Source organism: Antedon bifida, chromosome 11, assembly GCF_963402885.1.
Source record: "Antedon bifida chromosome 11, ecAntBifi1.1, whole genome shotgun sequence".
Taxonomy (NCBI): domain Eukaryota; kingdom Metazoa; phylum Echinodermata; class Crinoidea; order Comatulida; family Antedonidae; genus Antedon; species Antedon bifida.
The window spans coordinates 8,103,419-8,126,960 of NC_136236.1; the positions used below are offsets into that span (position 1 = coordinate 8,103,419).

The 23,542-nt window shown below is 33.1% G+C and overlaps 3 protein-coding genes across 3 annotated transcripts in view; all 3 read right to left on the bottom strand.

Moving 5' to 3' along the window:
- Positions 1-3,858: 3,858 nt before the first annotated feature.
- Positions 3,859-16,003, bottom strand: LOC144856251 (inter-alpha-trypsin inhibitor heavy chain H3-like). Its single transcript, XM_078714199.1, has 16 exons — positions 15,993-16,003; positions 15,444-15,607; positions 15,008-15,064; positions 14,594-14,754; positions 13,592-13,702; positions 13,169-13,307; positions 12,499-12,768; positions 11,007-11,292; positions 9,941-10,491; positions 9,199-9,484; positions 8,467-8,520; positions 7,803-7,841; positions 6,709-6,732; positions 5,881-5,994; positions 5,125-5,487; positions 3,859-4,548 (listed from the first exon to the last, which is right to left on the bottom strand). Exons 2-16 carry the CDS (start codon positions 15,597-15,599, stop codon positions 4,322-4,324), a joined length of 2,838 nt encoding a protein of 945 aa, XP_078570325.1. The 5' UTR covers positions 15,600-15,607; positions 15,993-16,003; the 3' UTR covers positions 3,859-4,321.
- Positions 16,004-20,955: 4,952 nt separating this feature from the next.
- On the bottom strand, positions 20,956-23,518 carry LOC144856295 (uncharacterized). Its single transcript, XM_078714248.1, has 2 exons — positions 23,385-23,518; positions 20,956-22,139 (listed from the first exon to the last, which is right to left on the bottom strand). Exons 1-2 carry the CDS (start codon positions 23,500-23,502, stop codon positions 21,622-21,624), a joined length of 636 nt encoding a protein of 211 aa, XP_078570374.1. The 5' UTR covers positions 23,503-23,518; the 3' UTR covers positions 20,956-21,621.
- Positions 23,514-23,542, bottom strand: part of LOC144856252 (uncharacterized) — a 331,955-nt gene continuing 331,926 nt past the window's right edge. The window contains exon 26 of the mRNA XM_078714200.1: positions 23,514-23,519. Within this exon, the coding sequence (XP_078570326.1) occupies positions 23,514-23,519 (6 nt within the window). The remainder of the gene's footprint in view (positions 23,520-23,542) is intronic.

The window sequence follows — 23,542 nt, forward strand, 5'->3', positions numbered from 1 at the left end:
TATTCACAGATAGTGTGTGTTAATAGAAACTACATGTTATAGTGTACATATATCGCCTACTCTATGCCTGAACAATCTTAGTATAAAAGAAAGCGTGTGTTCCTTATATCAGAGAAAAGTGAAATTACACAGTTTAAATTAACTCTTCCATGGAAATGTTACTTTCCCCCGGTTATATACATGTTTACTATTTCACACCTAATCCAGTGCAATTTTTGCCTTGCTGAATATAGGGTCAGGGGCGGATTGCTATAAAACAGTCTTAACTGATGGTCTAAACTTTTCGATTAATGCCGGCTTTATAAGATAGCTTGCTCATTCGAGGAAGAGTAAGCTTTAATTTTAAAGACCGCTAACAGGTTTGACCGCAGTATAGCAATGGTATATAATAAAGACTACTTGCTATGTCAAATTATAGCCGGCTAAACGATAAGACCGTTTATAGACCGATTATATTATAGCAATCCGCCCTTGATGTTTAAGTGAAGACAGATGTTTTTTAAAGGTTGATGTTTTTGATTTTTAAAATAATATTACCAATAATAATGCCATGGTTTCTCAATATCATTAGGCCTAGGCCTAAAAATAAAGACATATACAGGAATTTTTACCTAGAGTCTCGTATTTAGGTAGGCCTAATCAATCAACTATATCAGAGCCATATATATATAAAGAGTTTCGACATTGCGTTCACGGATTTTAGAAAGTCACGTGGAGTGCACATCGGCCATATTTGTATCCAACTATGCTTACAGTATGTAGAGTATGGAGTCGAGTCATTTGCTTAAAAAATGTATAACATTCACAAGGCTTTAAATATCGAATTTAATATCAAAACAATCAATTTGTTTAAAGGTTTTTTTAAGATAATAACGAAATCATAAAGTTACTACGAAAAGCATTTTTGTGAGGGGGGAATTTCGTTTGCAAGTTGATCGGCTACGTCAACAAAATAATCATTAAATATATTAACAATTTCGTCCGGATTATCTACTATTGATGTTGTCCCATCATTATTATTACGAATTAGTTTTTCAGGAATGGCAATAACAGATTTTAATTTATTTTTACCAAGTACATCATTTATTATCTTCCACGTTTTTACTGAATTTGTTAGCTGAAAACATATAATAATTTCTTTGTAAGGGTATTTCGGTATTTTTTATATTTCATAAAATCAGAATTATAAAATTTACTTTTAATTAGTTTCTGGTACATCTTTTTTTTATTAATAGATTTTTTAATATTTCGTGTGATCCATGGTTTTTTCTTATTTACATGATTTAATGACATCGTTCTTATTGGCGCATGCTTGTCACAAATATTTTTGAATTTAGTATTAAATCTATCGTAGGCCAAGTTTGTATCATTGCATAAATAAACCGATTACCATGACATGTTAGATAAATCATTTAAAAAATAATTTTTGTTAAAATGCTTATAACATCTTGATTTATAATAATGCTTATCATTAGAAGTAATGTCATTGTTATTTTCAAAAATTGCAAATATTGGTAGATGATCGGATATGTCACACGACATCGTCCCAGATATTATACTATTACAAATAAAGTTATTATCTCACATTCATACATCGCATACACATTAAGAGCCTAATGCATCTAGTTAGTCTGTTACATTAAGTAGTCTAGGCAAACACAATTTCACTGTAGAACTTGAACTCCGAATAGCTAGTATTTCTTTGAAGAGAAAAAAGGAATAACATGAATGTATCTATTAAAAACTCGCAACGCAAGGACATTCGCGTGACGCGAATAATTTTGGCCAATCACAAGCTACAGTTCAGATTATCTATAGCTTATGGTATTGGTACTTTACTAGGTTCAGTTCTCTGTACGATGCTTTCTTAGGGTTTTCTATATATTTGAGTATGTTATTCGTTTGCTAATGGATATGAGCATTATTATGATATTCCAAAATAAAAAAATTGAATGACTGAATGAAATTGGACAAGCTAATTGTGTCACTTTTATGTTCTTGTATTTCGTCGTTTTGGTATCAAGCTTTAATATAGAAATTTCACTGAACAGAAAATAATTGTATTGAAATCATTACTACAATTAAAGCTAGTGATTATATGTGGCCTTATTCGCATTCTAGAAACTATAAACCTCTGTTAATACTAGTTATACTACGCGATTGACATCGGTGACTTGACACGTTCAACCTAGAAATTAACCTAAATTTAGTTCTAAAACCTAGTTAATGTCGTCATGTAACGAACACATTTGTGACTTATTTTCTCCCCATGCGGCATGATCCATGATGACGTCATAACAATAATAAACGAATGTCTATTCTAAAAAAAGATACTTCACACTGGTAACTAATATCTCTATATTCGTCGTTGAAGTGTATGCATACAAGAATGGTGCTATTACCAATTTACAACATTAAAGATTATTTCGTTTTTCTAAAATAGACAGGAGGAATCTAATTTGTTTTCCTACAATAATAATAACTAAGTAAATAATAAATACGTTTAAGAATATAATGATGTAATGTAATATTTTATTTATTTTTCATGTATTACTAAAAAGTAAATAAAGTATTATGAACAAGTATAAATGAATGAGCAATTGTACGAAAAGAGATTATTTGAGTTGAAAAAAATAACTTTAAGTTATAATCTCCTTTAACAAAGTTGAAAACAAAACCGTTAAATCAAAGTAAGGCGTTCTATAGTATTGCTTAATTAAGCAAACATAAATTCAGATAAAAACCAGAGTAGAAGTGAAATATGATAAATGTACAGAAATATATTTATTTATGTAACATTTGTAAGGTGTATGGCCAAATATTCTCCTCTGTTGAACTACTAGTAATTTGTAAACATACAGTATAAACTACTTCCCATTTATTAGAAACATGCCATCTTCCGGCTGATCCAAAAAATGTCAACCTGTGTCAAGCTATTTCCAATTAATTAATCATTAATTTTGAGCAATTTACACAAAAAACAAGGACCTGGAAATCATCCCATCAAACAATTAAATTGATTTCTGCCTCTTTCGGTACCGTCCCGTAACAGTTCACATAAGTATGTATCTTATCCGAATTTCTAATATTTAATTCCACCCCCGAAGATGATAAGTTAATAATAAATTAAGTCAGTTTCATTGTAATAAACATTTTACAAATGGCAATTGTTTACAACTCCTCTTGTAGTTATAACATTTTACAAAAGAGAAAAAAAAACTGTCTTGAGAGATTGGGAAAAGTCTTGATGTATTTATAAAGTTGTAAATTGAATACATGTTGAAACTTGTTGAAAGATAAGTCAATGTTTATTGTAAACTACCTTGAGCGATTAGGAAAAAAACGTACACTGCTCACTGTAATAATAGGAATGCATTTTTATTAAAATAATATACTATTTAGTTAAAAAAAACACACAATGGTTTACTATTATCAATTTTATTGATCAAAATAGACTATAATACGTCAAAATGCATACTTTTATGTAATTGATAACATTTTTAACGTTCATGTTAGATATTGGTTTAGGTATATTTTTTAATGTTTTAAAAAACAATGAGTTTATTTAGTATTTAGGCCTCAGAATTGTCTAAATAATCCGATTGTGGCTATATGTCTTATCTGGGTATTATATTAATTAGCAGTTTAAAAACTTGGTGATACTAATAACATACTAAAGAAGCAACAGACATTTTTGTGTTCATCATCATTTGTTTGATAAAGACATGCAGGAGATATTAGGGAGTTTTCGCATGAGCACGTAAAGTTAACTTTAACGGATGACGTCAACACTCTACTCATTTGCATAACAACGTAGTTCAGCCAAAAGTTGCGCAACGTACTATTTTTTGATTTCTCTTCGACGGGAAGTGTAGAACGCAACGCATATGTCGCGCACGCAATATACGTCGCTCGTATTAAAACAAATCATGGAATATCTTGGGCCTAGATACTAGGCCTAGCTATGCTTGTTTAATCATGCATATTGGCTGACAAATAGGAAATTTCGATGAACAATTCTTATTATTTGGGTTCATTAAAAACATAACTTTAAATTAACCATTGTTTTCTTAATAATTTAATTTGATTCTTCCATGTTTCGATACCCTTCGGTTAACGTTTTTCATTGACGCTTTTTTTCAGAAATAAGGTTCTCGACGTACGTAACCAAAGGTTGCTGTAATGCATGCGCACGCGCAGATCGATTTGTTTACAAATAGCGTTAAAGTTAACGTTTAATAGGTCCTGCGAAAACTTATTTATTAATACAGTTATACGATATTTAACAATTATTGAAAGGTAATGAACAATATCTACAAAACTATATTTGTTTTTGCAAGTAGTCAGTATGATGGCCGTCAATCAAACCGGCTGCGTTGTCGCCTGCAAACCAACATGGTTGTTTTTGTACAAGCGCAGGTACCATGCGATACTGTTTAGTAACGGTTACTTGACGAGATTCTACTTTTAGTGTGGCATGAACTTCGAAATCTTCATTAACTCGGATGCTTTCGTTCTCAACCAGCATCTCTTTGTCCTGAAATTGGCCTGTAAAATAACAATGCTTCATGAATTAGATAAACTCACTCTATATCCTCTAGTATTTATGTATTAAGTGATAATGTATTCAGGAAAGTCAGATTGGGTTATACCTAGAACCAACTTGCCTGACACGTAGGCAGTGTGTGCAGCGCGTTAATGTTTGTTCAAGAAGGGTTTGGCCCAATGTGAATTATTGTGTCTTGTTTCCTTTTTAAGTAGACCCGTGAGTTTTCCCATCCTAAAGGATATTTTCGTAATAATAAATATACATTCATCCGTGAAAATATAAAATTCAATAATATATTGATTGTAAAAGAAAAAAACAAAATGTAAGGGGCGAAATAGTATTTGTTGTGAAATAAGAATATATTTCAATATACAGAATAAAACTTAAAAAGAAAGAAGGACAAAGAAGAAGAAATGTATAAATTTCTTATAAATAGGCCTTACTTGTTAGGGAAAGGCTTAAAACGAAGAAATAAAAATAGGTAAAATTCATTCAAAGAGAAACAAAATATTTCCTAGTAGTATAAGAAATAGATTGTCATTTAAATCGTTTATAAATGATGTACACTTTCTTACCAATGAGTCCATGGACTTTGCTTGACAGACCTTCTCCATTTTCAATGTACACTCCCATATATCCAACTTTCATGATATTTTCCCCAGTAACAGCATGTCGCAATGCCACCAATGTAATGTTTTCGCCAACGTATATTCGAGCGAACCGGTGGCCCTCGATGCAAAGTGACAAATCAGGAGACCCAATCGATACATCATAATCCCAGGAAAACTCATGGATTCCATCAAAGATTATTTCCGACGGGTTTACTGTTATTGTTTTCTTTCCAAGCTCGAACGTTACTTCGCCGAAGTATGAACGCTTTTTAAGTTTTCCTGGTCGAACGAACGGCTCTTCAATAATATTACCAGTAACCGTTATACCTTTGTAAGAAAGACGGTCAAGACCATGTCATGTAATTTACAACATAGTTATAATAATACAGAAGATAATAATAATATTGATAATAAATAAAATATTAATGATCATTACTTTCAGCATTGCGCTTTCTTTTTATGGTTATTCAATAATGCTGTAAAATTGATTAGTATATCTTGATTGATTTGATCGGATAGTGTACATTACTTGTTATAGTTATTGCTTTATTCTTTAATAACTTTGGCGGCGATGACGCCCTATAAATGACATTTTTATGCGTGGGAAAATGTTTTGTAAACACTGGCACGTGGTGTTAAAGTTTAAGTAGGGCTATTCTTTATCATTATTTTGTATCGTTGGTACAACATGATGTATTACAATGTAACACTATATCTTACCGTTTTCTGGATCTTGTATTAATCTGTAAGTGTCTCCAATAGATCCCATAATATTGAAACAAACGTACAGATCTGAATGTGGGACGTTAACCATGAAGTGAGGATCGCCATCAGCTAATAACAAAATAGTTAGACAATTATTGCATAATTATAATATACATATCTCTCTTTTTGTAGAAATTTACTATACACAAATCTACATGTATATATTTATCCACTTTCACCAAAAAATCAATCAAAAACAGAATATTTACTTGAATATAGTAGTTATTAGTTGTTATTTGATTTATTTTGTCATTTTATAAGTGACAACTTTATTTTGTTATCGTTTTTGTCTATGGAAGTATTTAACTTTAAATATGGCCTGTTCAAAGTTTAATTTTCATTTTCAGTTTTTAGTTTTTTTAGTGGGACAATACCTCTATTATCTATTCTCATATTTTAAATCTATTCTTTAAAAACTAAAAAAACAAAAACAAAAAATGCTATTTTTTGTAGTATGTTTAACACGGTACCTGTTATAATATCAGCAACTGATGTTGAGTAGGGTCTAAACACATGTTAATGTTTTTAATTTATAATAGCGATCAACAGATCAACAGAATGTTCAAAGCGCTTACAAATAAAGATGGGAGAAAACAGATTGAAATTACAACTAACAAAACAGATAGGGTTAAAAAGGTTTAGAAAACTTCGATAGAAGGTGTATTTGGAATTGGATTAGAAAGATTTGTCCACAGATTAGAACATGCAACTGCAAAAGTTCGATCACCATAGTTCAGTTTGGTATTATAATAAATATTCAAAAATAAACACATTAACACTTACCAAACGATTTCCCTGCAATGTAAAAAAAGAAAAGTGTTTAAAAGTTGCTGTATTGTATTTATTATAAATAGCATATTATTATTATTTAAATGTTTTCTAATTTTTTTTCGGAAATAAAAGGTCCAAAGATTAAACCATGATGACACTTATTAGTCAAATCGCTGGGAAGTTAAAACAAGATGGTAAAGTAACAAGGCCATAGACATGGCTGCAGTCGCGTGCGCAAATTTGAGCTAGTGTTTCCCGACCGACCAACCAACCAACCGACATAGTGGGCTGGAGGGTAGTTAACTACCTGAATTTTTTATACGATCTAATATTGCTACATTAATCTAAAATTATAAAGAAAATGACAGTTTTTCTTGGTTTACATTAATTTGTTTACTAATATTTACCAATAATAGTTTTCGTCATTCTTTGTGTTTATCTTTCTTTTGCAGGTAAAGTACAGGCTGGGTAGGCCCTAGGCTTTTTTGTTATTTTGTTCACTACACATATTTAGCAAAAGTATATCAGGCTTTTTCATTCCGCGCAACGCAACGCAATTTATTTGATTGGTCAGTCGGTTGATTTGTCGGTTGTTCGGTAAACACTAACTAGAGCACGTGACTGCAGTCATATATATGGCCTTTTTGTCATTTACTCTTGAAGGCATTGTCATATGCCTTCTTTTGAAATCAGTTTAAGTTAAATAAAAAGATAATATTAGAGTAAACTTTGAATTTTTTTTATCAAAACACACTTGTAATTAGGTTAAATTAAGAACTATTACCAACACCAATATATTATTCATTCTTTTACTAAAACCCGATCTGATACAGTTAACGTTTCTTTTTATAGCCACATGGTATTTTTAGTCGCGTGCAACGCGAATATACAGCTCACTATGTCGGTCGGTTGGTCGGTCGGTTGGTCAGTAAAAACTATTTGAGTACGCGACTGCAGCATTGTTCAATGTATGATTAACTACAATTGTTTTACTGATGTCAGTATTTGTATTTTTGCGAACATTTATCGGCATCTGTTAAAAGTTGTGTCTCTGTACCTTTAGTACCGCTATTGCTATTGTTAATAACAACTTGTTACACACTTACATTGTTTACGTTTGGGTTGCATTTGTGATGAAGGATGACCTGGAAAAAATGCAAATAATTTAGAATTGATCATTTATGGAAACCCAGTTTTGTCAAGTACATTTACACCTGACAGTATTAGCAATATTAACCACAGATACAATTTTTACAGTATTTGGTCACTTCTTGATAATAATTTTGTTGCATTTGTCCATTACATAACTAGGGGGAATTTATTTGACTAAACGTGTTCCATTATTACACCCAAACCAATAAACACCCCATTTTTTTTTCTAAAATTGTAAAACTATTCTGCTTTATCTGTTTTGTATTAACCACATTTCAAATCAAATATGATGTTATCTATATTCTACTGTATGTAATACAGAACAGTGTACGGTGTGTTAAAAGTACAGCATTATGTAGACAACAACGTGTGTAACTTGCTATAGTTTTACAGATACCACCTATTGACTGTAGCAGAATTGGTTGGTGATATAAACGTATCAACATTTCTAATTGAATAATTTCAAGTCCATAAAGCCTCTTTCTAACAGAACAATGTATTCCCTCGATAAGCTAAAATTGTTTTATGCACATTTACTTGTGCTATGCCAAAGATGCGCAGCCTTTCATTTTTAGAAGAAAAATGTGTTTTAATGTTTATTAAGTATGTATACTATACCTGGTCCTCTAACTGGACTGGCCTGAATTTGACTGGACATTCTTGCAAATGATCCTAAACACAAATAATTGAAAGTTGATTTACTAAAAATGAATAATGGTAATAATAATATTAGCTGACATCGTCAATTGTCACAGTTGTGCTATATTTTAACGTCATGATTCTAATCGTTACCGGAGATAATGTTAGAAGATGCTTGTGTCTCTTTCGGCTGTAAAGCTCAGTCTACACTATCAAACGTTATGAATGTGACAAACAACTGTAATGTGCCATTATAAAGACATGATGATGTCATATTACTACCATATTTGGGCACACACATTTTTTTGTCAAACTAGTTTGATAGTGTAGTCAGAGATTTAGTCTAGTTTGTCAGCTTCTTTACACTTACGATTTGACAATCTATAAGTGTAAACACTTCATATAGTCTGGCCGGTCCTGAGCCGGATGCATACCTGGACCACCTCTTAAGGCGGGTCCAGGAGTGACTTTAATGTTTGGGCTAGCTTATGCAGTGAACTGTGACAAAATGAAGAGTAAAATAATTCCCCTGGCCATCGGTTGGAACGCATGGTCAATCAGGCTCAAATAATTTGGATCTGATTCTGTCATGGAGTGGCCCAGGAACGTCCCAGGACACAATCGTAAGTGTAAAGCTAAAATCCATTATACGACGAAAATCCATTACAATACCGTTTATCAATATTTAAATTAAGTACTGATTTTATTTACCCCCACTTTGAGACGGCTGTACTTCTCGTTCTTCTGATGGTGAATTTATTTCATCCTGCACGTATTCTTTCTTATCTTCATCCGGCTTAACAACAACTAATGAGGTCAAAGGAGTTACAAAATGGTACTCAAGTGATAACTGCAGAGCCTTTTCTTTTAATTCGTCTTTTTCGGTGACATTGTTACTGATACTTCTTCTCTGTAGCATGTCTTTTATTGACAAGTAAGCCCATAGCCGTTGAGCAAAATCATCAACTGCATATTTGTGGAGCAGTAGTTCCGGAACCTATACAAAAGATAAGAATCAATTAATAAATTGAATTTTTGAAATTTACAACACGACATTACCACGGTATTCATATCAATTGTATTCGTATGCGTATTAGTTAGTATTTTTTTGTCTGACGTTTATGTTTAATCTTGTATAGATTGTAATAAAAGGAAATGACTTCAGTACGTTCTATGTTTATGCAATGTAATCTAACAACAAGACACTAAGTTTGCCTTGCTAGGATAGGAACACGTGACAGTCCTTTGATCTTACGTCTGGCTGCGATAAAATACCAACAGTACTGTATGTATATATTTTCTGCGCACGCACGTGGTGTCTGTAAATGGACATTGTGAACTGATTGTGTCGCAGCCACAGATAAACCATCTGATCTCAATCACTGAATGATACAATTTAACTAGGTAACATTTGGAACTGTTAAGAGTGTGCTGTTTTACTAATATTACTTACCACTTCCGTTTCAACTGATAGTGGAAATTCAATAGCAGTCTCGACGGAATTCGCACCAATTGTCATCTCAAGGACCTCATTACTCATATGCGTTTTTTTTATCTTTCCAGTAACAACTAGTTCTGTGCCTTTAAAGTAATTTGGAAAAGTCGTCTGAGTTAAGCTGTTGATTTCCACAATCTCTTCTGGGTAATTAAAAACGACGTTGTAAAGAAGAGGTGTTGCAACCTCATCAAAGAACCCTTCAAGTTGAACGCTAGCCTTTGAGTCATCGTATATCTTTCTTGCTAGGCCACGATTTCTTAAAGCTAACTTCTCTAGAAAAGTGAAATCAACATTGTCACCAAAGCCAAGGTTGAAAAGAGAATACTTTCCATCTATTGCTTGTTCTACATTTTTTTCTATAACGTTTAGTCTGGTTTCACCATTCGTTGGCTGCCCGTCAGTCAGCATGATCAACATGGACACCCCATGTATGCTGTCTTCTGTGTTTTCTGTGAGCCTCTGTAATAGTTGTATACCATCTATCAGTCCCTCATTTAGATTTGTTCCTATAGACAAAAAAGAAGAAAAAAAAATCGTGAATACTTTCTGTGAAATCAAAACGGCAGCGTTCCTGCTCCCAACTAGTCACCAATTCATAGAGGCACTGATGAAGAAAGTATATCTGGTTGTGACTATAGAAAAATCCCGTCACATGACTATACTATTGTTTATTAGTAATGACAAAAAGTGACCAAAAAAACTGTTACTATTTGGTAGTACAGTCATGGGATAGATTCTCACTGACTATCGCAATTCACCTAGTAATGAATCGAGGTATTAAATAACGCGCCAGTAGGTTCTATCTACAAACCAGTTATAACGTGAATGTGTCAGCTAGTCAGTTACTATCTCATAACACCTGCAGATTCTGATTATTTCAGGGTTGTGTTGTATAGGTACTGACTTATTTATGAATGTCTATTCCTAGGCCTAAATCATCATAATAATTAATATTAGTCAATAGAGGGCGACGTATTTCCAGCTTAGGCATCAGGTTCATCAGGGAAAAGTGAACTCCTACCGTAGAGGGCGGTTAATGACTTTACAAACTTCTTAGCACGTTGAATATTTGTAGAAGTTGCTTGCTGAAGCGTGTTCTTCCATGTGGTTGTAATATCAGTAAAAGTTACGATATTAAAAAAGTCAACTTCTCTCATATCATCTAAAATCGTGTACATAGCTTCCTTGGTTTGCTGAATCTTCCGTCCATTCATTGATCCACTGACATCAATAACAAACACAACATTCTTACGAACCACTGGAAGACCTTCTGGTGAAAAGTAATGGACAAAATAGCCATTCACAATCTGTAAAATAAAAAATTAAATACATCCAATGTTAGACTTTTTGAAAGTATAGCTCTGTCTACTAGTTTGGCAAAACATGGTAGTGATATGACATCATGTCCATGGCACACATCATGCTGTTTTGTCCCATAAATGTTTGATAGTACGTGTAGACAGAGCTTAACGTTGTGTAGGTATATTTAAACAAACAGTTACATTGTTTTGATAAATCAGCGAGCTTTCAATTGGTCCAGGACGCGAATCGTTTATTACTCGACGTACTCGACAGAAATCTACATTTTATGGACTCTGTTACAACCGCTAATGTAGAAAACGCCAGCTAATGTCGAAACAACCGTTAATGTAGAACAATCCACCGCGTATGTAGTAAAACCTCCAGCTATTGTAGAAACACCAACAGCTTATGTAGTAAATAAAAATCAACACCAACTAATGTAGAAACGGTCAACAGCTTATGTAGTAACAACATTTGCCTCCCAGCTTATGTAGTTACTATCGCCAGCTAATGTAGAAAATTATTATATATTTTACAAAAATGTCTAAACCTTGTGCAATGCATCGATCTTTACTTAGCTATCCTAACCACCTCTTTTAAGGAACCACAAACCCTTTCTCTCTATTAAAGGACCGATTCTCATAATCGACTATCTCCAGTCACAACGACCTCTATAGAACGACCACCGTCTCGTTTAAGGGACCGCTTCTTATAATTGACCACCTCTTGGAAGTGATCTTCTCTCTTAACGACCATACCGCTTGTCAGTGACGACTTTTTTAAAGGACCACCACCTCTATTAAAGGACCGCTTCTTAAGGACCGTTGTAACAGGCTCTATATATGCATGGACATAGATATATCAAATAGGTTGTCGGCAAAGCAGCTTGCGTCGCGCGACATTGTATATACTTATAGAATTGAAACCATGGGTTCGAATCCCACCAAAATAGTAGATGTAATAATAGTTGAGAAAGATTATTTAGGTTGTCATATTTAAGAAATAGGTTTTGTCTATCTTTAGGCTTACACAGACAATAAGTAATCTCATGCATTATTCATGATTTCTGCCTCGTCGCGTAATTTCTCGCCCTGGACGTATTCTCAGACAGAAGGTTAATTTATCACGGTTAAACCGTCACGACTGGAAAACGAGCTATGACATTAACAAAATAAAGATGCAGCTAAGTACAAGTAATATCAATATATTACCTGCAGTTCACCTCCGCTTTTTGGATGATCAACGTCGTAACGGATAACGAAATCCCCCTCTAGTCCATCTTCTGAATCTTCTCGTTGTTCGTCAGCAGTTGGTTCATACGATATGAAACATCGTGTATCTTTGCCTTTAAGTTTTATTTCGCCAACATCATGTATTGTTATTACGTCGTTTTTATTTCCATCCCTGACCCAGCTTGTATTAACTTCTTTCAATCCTTGACTTTCAAGGATAGCCACTTGCATGTCAATACTTTTAACAATCTAAAAAAAAAGAACAAGGGTTGGCAGATTTTTTAGACAATATCAAACTAAGAGACACATTCTGTCTTAGGATTTAGCCTCCAGATGTCAATGCTGTGGAATGGTCTCTCTACACCATGATATCCAAATCGATCAAATTCGTATCTTGCTTACACAAATATTTATTGTTTTGTTTAAAAATATATTCCTTATTTGAGATATTATTAGTTGAATTATAAAATAATTTCCCCATTCAATGAATACAAACCATTAATTTTTGCTGAAACGAAAATGAATATATATATATATATATTTAAAATTGTTCTGTTTTAGAATAATGTGTTGTATTCAGACCCTTTAGATTGAGCTACATTTAGATTTTGCTGATGATACTAAGAAAACAGGGTAAAATTGCACTTACCTGTCCTGGGCGAATACTTGTTCGATGCTCAAAATAACCATTTTTGCGTCTCAGCATTTCTTGGTATATCAGTTCAAATGTAACGAATGTTTTCTTGGCCACACTAACAGATACTTTAAAACTATTTACCTTTTCTGACCTTAAACATAATGGAATATTAAACAATAAGATGAGGTGATTCGGAAATTGCTTTACTCAGACTACAATTAAAATCATATTTAACAGAAATTAATATTGTTTTATGTTGTTCTCTTTAACATCATTGTGGTATGTTTAAGCAAAAGGACATACTACTGTTTCAGCAAATCTGTAGGCCTAAGTTTTAAAGAGTAAATAAATTGATTGTTTAATAGTCTCGTCAACGTATCGTACTATAAGACTATTAAACTGGTTTTGTATTATAGTATACTTCATAATACTTACGTTTGTTTTACTTGGCCTGCACTTTGACCTCTCTCTCTTGCGTCATCGTATATCTTTTGAGCCTTTTCTTTTTCTTCTATATTCGCGGGATACACAACTCCATCTATTTCCCTTAAAACATAGTTATACCAACATTTAACAAATCACCTTGGATGTAACTATGCTTGTTACATTACTGTATTTTTATTTTTGAAAAAAAAAATATCTATACAAACATGATGCTTATAATGTAGTGGCAAACTTAATTATTATTCAAATACATACATCAAACCTGCCGCAACAATAGGCCTAATGAACAAAAGTCTGTTTGTTTCGGGAGTGTAGACAAAGGAGACAGCAACAGACCATGACGAGTGGAACGTGTAACCCGTCCACGTTACACAGCCTGTTAAATTACCGTCTTCTTCGTCTACCGTCCCAAATCGAAAGCGCGCTAATATGAGGTGGGAAAGAGGCTTCCGGTTGCAGTGTTACATTACAACATTTATCTTACCAGAGAAAAGAGTAAAATCACATTGCAATTATTTTGTAAGTCAGCTGCTGCTTTTAAGATTTTTTTTCGAGAGCTTTTCAACATTTTGTAATTAGACTTTAATTTAATATTTAAAAACTCACCTGTATAAATATATATAGCTAGAACGTTTAAAATCACATTTTTAAACAACGTAACAAAGACATATATGTTTGCAAAAATGTGTAATAAAGCTGAAGTGTTTCAACTATTGTATGCTGTCGAAAGTACAAAATTATTCATTATTCACCTTAACTACTTCGGTGTCAATTAGCACTTACGACAGTTGATAAAGCTCTCGAAAAAAATCTATAAAAGCAGCAGCTGACATAGGCTATCAAAAAAATTGTAAAACGTTTCCGAAATGTTTATCATTGTAATTCATTGTAATTTTTACAATTCTGTTGATACGTAAACAAAGCAAACATTTCTATTCCAAATCACTAATTGCCTTAAACTATCCTCTTTTTATTTTCTAATAATATACCTACATTGAAAAGTTAGCAATAAATGCTTCTTCTGGAAGTCTGATGACAAAAACGGCCTCCGCTGCTTCATCGGCTCGGTTTTTGAGAACACTGGTGACAGTGGTACTCGAAAATCTAGATGTCACACGACCACGAATCTGTAGCTTAGATATCTCGGGTTTCCTCTGTGAACAAAACATAAGGAAATGATGTAAATGTAATGTTAAAAAAAAACATATTCGCAATTTTTCAAGTTAAAAAAACTAAATTGAAACGCATTAGAACAGTAGCCCCAAGCAACAAGCATAAACTTGTCATAAAATGTTTGATTTCCTTCGGTACAAAAGAAACAATCTGACGTGAGGAATGTTTATTATTATTCTTGTTTTGTCAAACACTTATTTTAAACAAGAATAGAAACATAAGTAATGTACTTACCAGTGTCTTTTTCTCAGACTTAGGCTCATCACCCGATCCAACATCGCGTTCTCCTCTCTGAAAATAATAGATTATAAGGCCTGTGTATCTCTTGTAAGTAAAGGCAAAACTGTACTTGTATTGATTTAGGCAAATCATAATAATAATGGATTAAATTTTAGACGAAAAATATTTTTAAAAGAGAGCTTTTTATATTGAATGTTGTTTTAGTGCAATATACAGTACATCGATTTATTTATTTTGTCGAGGTAGTGCAAGTGCATTTTTTAACACAATCAAATCCGCCATTATTATTATCACGTGTTTGCAATAATAACTTACACAAAACTGTATTATTGATAAGTCATTTCAGAATCAATTACACCTTTTTTTTAAAATATATACTGATTGTGATATTTTATTTTGCAGTAATGTGAAACGTATTGGGCGATCTTACCTCTAAATTCAAATCTTCTTCGTCAATGTGTGTATCCCCTTCAAAATCAGTGACTGGTGCTACCACGGTCAGAGGTGTAGCATTTGAATGTTTCGTAACTACGAGACACACCCACGTCACAATGCACGCTGACGTCAACAACGAAAGTCTATCCATAATTATACCTACATTTTGAAACAAACTCAATTTTAAACTGCTGCATCTTAAAAGCCCATACATTTGCTACGAAGCGGCTATTCATTTTCTATATTTGCACTCAATGGGTTATTTTTTTGTCACAAAGCATATAACTTAAGAAGAGAATATAGGCTGTACGTATTTTGCTCTGCAATGTGACTTGACGGAAGTATTATTAAAGCCTATTGTTAATATTTTACCCGACCCTCAAACAAGGTGTTTTATCCATAACATAGATTTAAAAAGGATAAAAGTTATACAGATACTGAACGTACTAAAAAGTGCGCAACAAAGTTAGGAAGTCACTTTAATTAAACTGGCCTGCTAACTGGCAAAAAGTTAATTGAAAGATGTTAATAAGCAACCTCTTACCTTTCAAGCCACCACTGTCCCACTGTTGATAAATGCAAAGTGTTGCCATTCGAAGCTTTATAGCCACAATATGCGTCCGGTTCAAAGTAATACAATGAAACATAACCAATAGAAATGTTCTTGTATACGTCAGATTAACAATATAAACACAGATACATCCTTCCTCCTTTTTGTATGGTAGGCTACTTAATGATTTCCGTGCAGGTACACGTTAAGATACAGTGTCCCTATCGAAATTAATTATTAGAGGTTATGACGTCAGAGTACGGACTACGAATTAAAACGTTCGTATTGCCGATTTGGTGCTCATACATCGGCATAGCGACTCACTTTTTGAGTTTTGATTCTATTGGAGTCTTACAATGGTTTGTATGTCAGAATATTTATAAGTCATTCAGTAGGCCTTTACGGTTTTAAATATTACGTCGGACGTAGCTGTATACATCGGATACTCCTGTTTGGACAGAGTAAGAAATATGTAAACTCTAACACATAGTCCATGTCTCTACTGTTATTGCCATATATACAGTACCTTATTTTAACAATTAGTGCTAATAAATACAATTCATATCTTTAACAAGCACCGTATCCTGAAACTTAAATTAACTAGTTTGGTACAACTTCCGTTATACAATAAACATGTTGGACTTCCTTTCTGCGTCATTGTAATCTATTATTGGACAAATAAGAGTACTAAAGGATGTTTTTTAACTGCAATATCTGTCCTGTGATCACCCCTACCAGTATTTACTAAATTAAGGCATCATAGTGACAGGTGGTACCGAAAGATATGACGAGAACGGATAGTTACAGTATCATCTAATCTAAAACACACGATAAGTCTGGAAAAGAATTACAAACTACAGTTTGGTCTCTACAGGCTTGTTTCGTGAGTCGTGCAACTCACTCATCAGGAGACTATAATGAGAACAATCAATTAACAACGTTGCTTATAATTTACAGGTATATATCGGTATCTTTATTCAATAAAAAAATAAATAAACAATGTCATATCAAAATACAAAGGCATCACAAGTACTGCATTGACGTATTCTTTACACACACAAATACAAAATAAATCACAAATTACACAAATAAAATATATATATATATATATATCAAAGGGAGCAGAAGAGATTTGTCTCATCAGCGTTCCCACCGCCGATACAGCGAAGTTCACAGTTTTTCAGTCAAGTTACACACTCTTTTGCAAACTACATTTATTTGTAAACTAAACATCCTCAACCGTTTATAGTAAAACAAAAAATCACAATTTACCAGCTAGTCTGAAGGACCTGAAGTGATTTGTCTACAATGCGGCTACAATATGAATCATCCATGAATATTATTTTGTTTTTAATTGTAAACTGCTTATCTGTGAGTCGGTAATGTGAATAGCACAATACTTTCACTAATACTTTCAAAACATGTCTACATCATTGATTTAGGTGGTTATCTACACCATTAACTTAGATGGTCTGTATCACTCACTAACGTAACAAACAACCACAAATGTAACATTAACAACTAACAACACACACGCAATAATGTAACATTAACTATTAAAGGGGGGTTCCGGGTTTAAAATGAATAGTAAAAAATGTAAAATATATCTGTTTGTCTCTTGAACGGTAAAAGTTTCAATTTATATAAGCGCCCGGTGAAGCAGAACGAAGGCTGTGAAATGAGGCCAGATTACAAGTGCAGCTACGGCGATATGACACTGTGTTACAGAATAGGAAATTCGTGAAATGGTCAATCTTCCGACGACTCGTTATCATTAACCATATCAATTACTTTTGTAAAATTATACTTATCTGATGTAATTTTAGTCGGTCTTCCCATTTATAAAGTCAATTTTCTATGAAAATTCATCAAAACAGTGAAAAATTAGATATGTTTGCACTTTACGTTTGCCGATTTTCGCACTGACATAGGGAAAGCCTTCAAAATCAATGATGCGTAGCGTATACATTCCTGCTGAGCGAGGAGAGCGAGACGACGATACACGTGCTCTCTCTGCCCATGCCTGGCATCGTCACGTGATAAGCAGATACAGTATACAATACCAAACTGGTCGGGTCGAGTATACCCCGTCTATAATCACAACATGAACGATGTACAGTATTTGATAGAAGGTCGACTCGACCTACCGGAATGGTATAGATAACATAGCTCGAATGAGAGAGTTGGAATATTTGTAAACATAAGTATTATTAATTTTAACAAGTAGTATCAATTCGCATGGGTCTACTACACTAGCTAGCTCAATTTTTAACTGGGCCGGATCGGCTCGGTCTCCTTCCTACTACCTGGTCTACTTGCTTGATGCAGTATCCGCTTTTTTGGAGAGTAAACTAGGCCTATTTTAGGCCTACTTAGACGATCGGGACACCATACGTCGTGCGGACGGCGATCGGACCTTGTTTTGCCTCAATATTTACAGCCGATTTTGTAGAATGTTTTAGGTTTAGATTGTTTAGGAGTTCGGTTGATAGGATGGGTTTGGAATCCACTGAGTTTTGTTATTTATTGGCCAATCGTTTAGTAGTAGGCTAGCTAAGCCCATGATGGGCCCCCAAATTGTTTTAACGTAGCCATCGTGGCATGGAATCCCTAGTCAGAATGGCTCTCACCGGGCCATGAAAAAAAAATGATTTAGGCTAGGCCTAGCCTAGTACGTGAAGCCGATAATACGATCTGTACTATTCGAGGTATGAAAATAGTATATCATTTATGACTCCGTAACCTGTACTAAATTTTGTATTTCATTAAATGTCAAATAAATATATGCTAATACTGTTATTATTACACTTTAGGCCTAGCTTAGAAAATCTACAAAAAATGTATTTCACAATGATCGGGTGGTCGTCGTTTGACAGGGGGAGAGAGATGTAAATTAGTTGACAAACACAACGTACATGACGTCGCGAGTTTGGAATCCACTGATGACGTGATTTTGTGAATATCTCATAAATATTAATGAGCTTCCCTAAGCTGCTGAAAAACAGACTTTCCATGAATTTACCCTAAAATGTATATGAAATTTAATTTTTTTAATTTATCGTTATTACTTCTTCATTCTGACATGTCTATATTGTTATAATATTTTATATTTAATAAATAAACGATATTTAAAAGCAATTTTAAACCCAGAATCCCCCTTTAATGTAAAAATCAACCACTAATGTAAAATTAACCACTATTGTTACAAAAATCAACAACTAATGCAACATTAACCACTAAATGTACAAAAAAATCACGAAAGTAACATTAACCACTAACATAACAAATATCAACCATTTTGCAATGATTATATTTTGCTTCATTTCTTGTGATATATTCTCTTATTTAATCACATACGATTTGGAAATAAATATATAAGTTGAAGTTAAGACATTAATCACTAACGTAACAAAAGTCAACCACTGATTAACGTTTAATGTAACAAAATTAACCACCAACGTGATAATAGTATAACATTTAAAGACCCATTCCCTACAATTTGTGACGTTTTTTAAAAATAATACATATAGGCCTATATCACTTTAAAAACATTAAACCAGGTCATTCATTGTCTTAAAGGACAACTTGACTGAGGACCATATTTTAACAACGTATTAGAGATATACATAATGATTTCAGAACCATCGCCGTCAGGTGCATCGTAAAATTTACATCAAGAGTTTTCTAGCAAAGTCTGGCAAATCGCGAAAATTGCTAGTAAACACACTTAATTGTAATAATTAATCGTAAAAAAAATAAATGTTGATTTATCTTATTGTTTCTTTTGCTATGCACCTGTGACGTCACAGCAATTTACGGCGACGGCTGTACGGCGATCGCGTGCGGCGATATCCTTAATCTCGCGATTGTACTGAAATCATATGTACATCCATAATACGTTGTAAAAATATGGTCCTCGGTCAAATAGTCCTCTAAAATGTACGTTTTATGGTAAATTATGATAAAAAGAGAAAGAGAAAAACAATGCACTACCTAAGTAGCTCGCGGTGAATGTCCTCTCGTGGACGGTCGTTAGGCCAGCCTAGCCAGGCTTAGTTTTGTAGGCCTAGCTGGTAAACATCGGTAAGGTACGAACATCGTACGCTAGCTATAGGCCTAGTCTGACGTATAGTTGCTGCATTAATGTCTTTCTGTTTTTATCAGAATCTGTTGATACAAAGAAATTGGTTGTGTTTTCAGTATTTTCACTGAAAAGTTATGAGTCTTCCATTTGATTTTGCCTCTCGATTGATCAAAAAGTGGGTGAAAATATCAATCCGCGCGCGATGCATGTTGGGATTTATGGCGGACCGCTAAAATTATTAGAATCGACTTCGACTTTTACATTTTTAACCGTTTAACGACGAAAAAAAGTTATCTCAATAGGACCATATAGTATTTATTTTTACATTAAGTGTAGTTTGTGACCTTAAATTAAAAACGTAGGGAATGAAACTTTAACCTGTCGATGTCTGTTTTGTCTGTCTGTCCGTATTTCAATTATTATTATAAACTGTTGTTTAATAGAATATTGGGTTGAAATCTTTGACTCTTTTGACCAAATTTAGATAATGCAATATTATCTGAGACACGCTTTTCAACGTGGAATGTGTACTTCTTCTATTAATGTCTTAAGATAGCGTGATGACGAAAACTCATACCTTACTTAAATATTTTGGTTAGACTCTTTTTTCAGTTTAGTTAGATTTAATACATTTTTTCATTTGTTTAATTTCATTTTTCAAAATACAGTATTGCCGGTCCGTCCATTTTTTATATATATTCCATTTTTATCGCGCTTTTTACAAAGCGCCTGACAAAACAAACACCAAAAATAATAAATAAAAAATGCAAGAAACACAACACACACAACATCAAAAACCCCAAATATAAAAAATAAGATACACAAAAGAAAAGGTAATCAGGCTTGCCATGGACAATGACGTCATAGGGCGAGTAAAAGTAAAGTGAAAGTGAGGGTGACTTACGAATTTCAATATTGAGGTCCGAGGACCGAAAACGAACCGCTAACGTCCATTATTATTTTTTTTTTATTTTATAACTGGAAATCAATTAAGCATTTTCTTGTAATCAAGTCGGCGATAAAATTATGCCACCATGTTTTTAGAAAAAAAATTAGTTAAATACCTGATTATGTTAAAACGTTTAAAATATAGAAAAATGACGGACGGATTTTATCTGAACATTTATATTTTAAAAACAGTTTACAAATTGGAATTAAATTACGGACGGACAGACAACCATCAACGTGAAACCAAGTGTGTTACGTTGGCGGTTAACGTGTTAGTAGTTTATTACGTTAATATGTGACACGTTGTCTACTACTTACTTACATCGTTAACTTAGGTGTGTTTTACTCTTTAACATGTATTTACATCATTGGTTTAAATAGTTTAATACTTTTTAAAAACGTATTTACATCATTAACTTAGGTGGTCTATTAATCTTAAAACTTATTTACATCATTGATTTAGGTGGACTACGAAAGAAAAATATTAGACCATTCATTTACTACTGAACTTATGATTGAAGTTTTAATTATTATTAGGAAATATTATTGGAATTCGATTCTTAACATCGGTAATAGTGTGTAATGCTAAATCTAATCTTCTAACTGTTTAGCAGCATTTATCCCATTCGCCTTTAAATCTCTGATAAAAGACTGCATTGTGTGTTCGTTGAGGACACCCATATGCTCAAGGTTCAATATCAAAATCCACTGGTTATCTTCAGAAACATCGTTTAGATGACCAAGCTTTGTTATATTTTCCTTCGAAAGTGCGTTACCGAATTTAATCAGCCTTTGTCGATACGGCGAGAAGGATTTTACTGGACGATCCACTTCATCGTACTTCTTCTTTATCAGTGCGTTGGCTTCCAGAACACCATTGGTTCTAGTAACAATAATCATATCTAGAATAACATCAATGTTGGTAGTGGTAAGATGGCCAGAGGATTTCAATAAATTGAATAATTTCATCGTGCTTTCCGTCTTTTGTAGATCACTGTATGATGTTATTATGTCTTTGCACAACACCTTCAGTTTATCAAGGACATGATGCTTATCATACCAGCTTGATACTTGTACCAACATTGTCTGAAATTCTTTCTCGGTTGATTCTGTACAAAGGAACAAAAAAACAATTATTATTTGTTTGTATAAATTGTATAAAGCATAGTTTTTTTCAGATAGTTTTTCAGATTATGATTAGAAATTTATGAAACACAGTAATATAATAATAAATGTCTACTTCAATACAACAATATAAACTACCCAATGTATTTATTCTTTTTATTCAACACTATTTGTGTTAATAATTGATATAACGATCATAAATTTAAGTGTATATCGTTATCATTATCTACTCTGATATTATAATGTCTTGTTCACCATCACCATATCATTATATCCTTATCTACTTTAGCATACTACCTTGATTTGAACTATAACACAATAACATCTGTAACAAATAAACTATACACCAAGTATTTCCATAAAGAATAGAAATTCCAGAGACGTTGTGTTGCATGTTAAAATGCATCTAATCCAAGGTCACCAACGAAAACATTTAATCTAATGTATTTGTGTTAGAATTATGTTTACAAGGTTGAGCTGCAAATCGTAAATTCAACGCAAATCGTAACAAATAATTTTTAAAACCCTTATAAATTAACGCAATTCGTTAAATAAAAATATGTGTCCTAATACTAAAACATTAACTAAAAAAACATACAATCAAGTGATTAATTTGTTGATCAATATCATTGGTAAAAATATCTGGGATAATTATGATACATACGGTCATACAAACATCTAGATTGTAGGTCTATTAGCAAATTTCATGAATATAAAACTGGTCGTTACATTATGGAATAGCATCATTTAGCCATTACTTTCAGCACTTTGTACTCTACACCTTAACCACGACGAAGCTTAAAAATATAACATTCTCTTACCTATTTTTAAAAATTGGCGGCCATCTTTTTTAACGTCAAATTTTGAAACTTTGTGGTAGTCTGATTTGAGTAAACTATTGACAAATGTTTTTTGAGACCATATTTTATTGTAATACATCAAAAAACATTAGGCCCTATATTTTCATATTTTGACCCGACTATTGACAATTGTTTGTAAACCGTAAAAGACATGGAAAATGGTTTTGGTAGTGTTATATATTATTCTATCATTAAAAAACAATCTCTAACACAACACAACAAAACAAAACAAATGTGAACAAAATGCAGGACATAACGCAAAGCGGTTAAAAATAGAAAAAAAAACTTGAATTACAAACTAAAAGGTGTCTTTTCAAAAGAGTTTTTAAAACTTCTGCTAGTCATAAATAATACTAATAGTATAGATACCTTGATGTCCTTGTGATGGCACATGCTCTCGTACTATCTCTGGCACATGCACTGGTGCTACCTCTGGCACATTCACTGGTGCTACCTCTGGTACATGAAATGGTACTACCTCTGCCATATACACTGGTGTTACTTCTGGTACATGCACTTGTACTACC

What these genes read in the sequence shown, in the direction of transcription:
- LOC144856295 (XM_078714248.1), bottom strand. Translation starts at nt 23,502, where the DNA reads ATGGCAGAGGTAGTACCATTTCATGTACCAGAGGTAGCACCAGTGAAT. An exon ending in GCCATCACAAGGACATCAAG is followed by an intron (nt 22,140 to 23,384) that starts GTATCTATACTA and finishes TCCTTTGTACAG; the next exon opens with AATCAACCGAGAAAGAATTT.
- LOC144856251 (XM_078714199.1), bottom strand. Translation starts at nt 15,599, where the DNA reads ATGGATAGACTTTCGTTGTTGACGTCAGCGTGCATTGTGACGTGGGTG. An exon ending in TTTATTGCTAACTTTTCAAT is followed by an intron (nt 13,703 to 14,593) that starts GTAGGTATATTA and finishes CTATGTTTTAAG; the next exon opens with GGAAATAGATGGAGTTGTGT. An exon ending in GTCATTAACCGCCCTCTACG is followed by an intron (nt 10,492 to 11,006) that starts GTAGGAGTTCAC and finishes TTTTGTCTATAG; the next exon opens with GAACAAATCTAAATGAGGGA.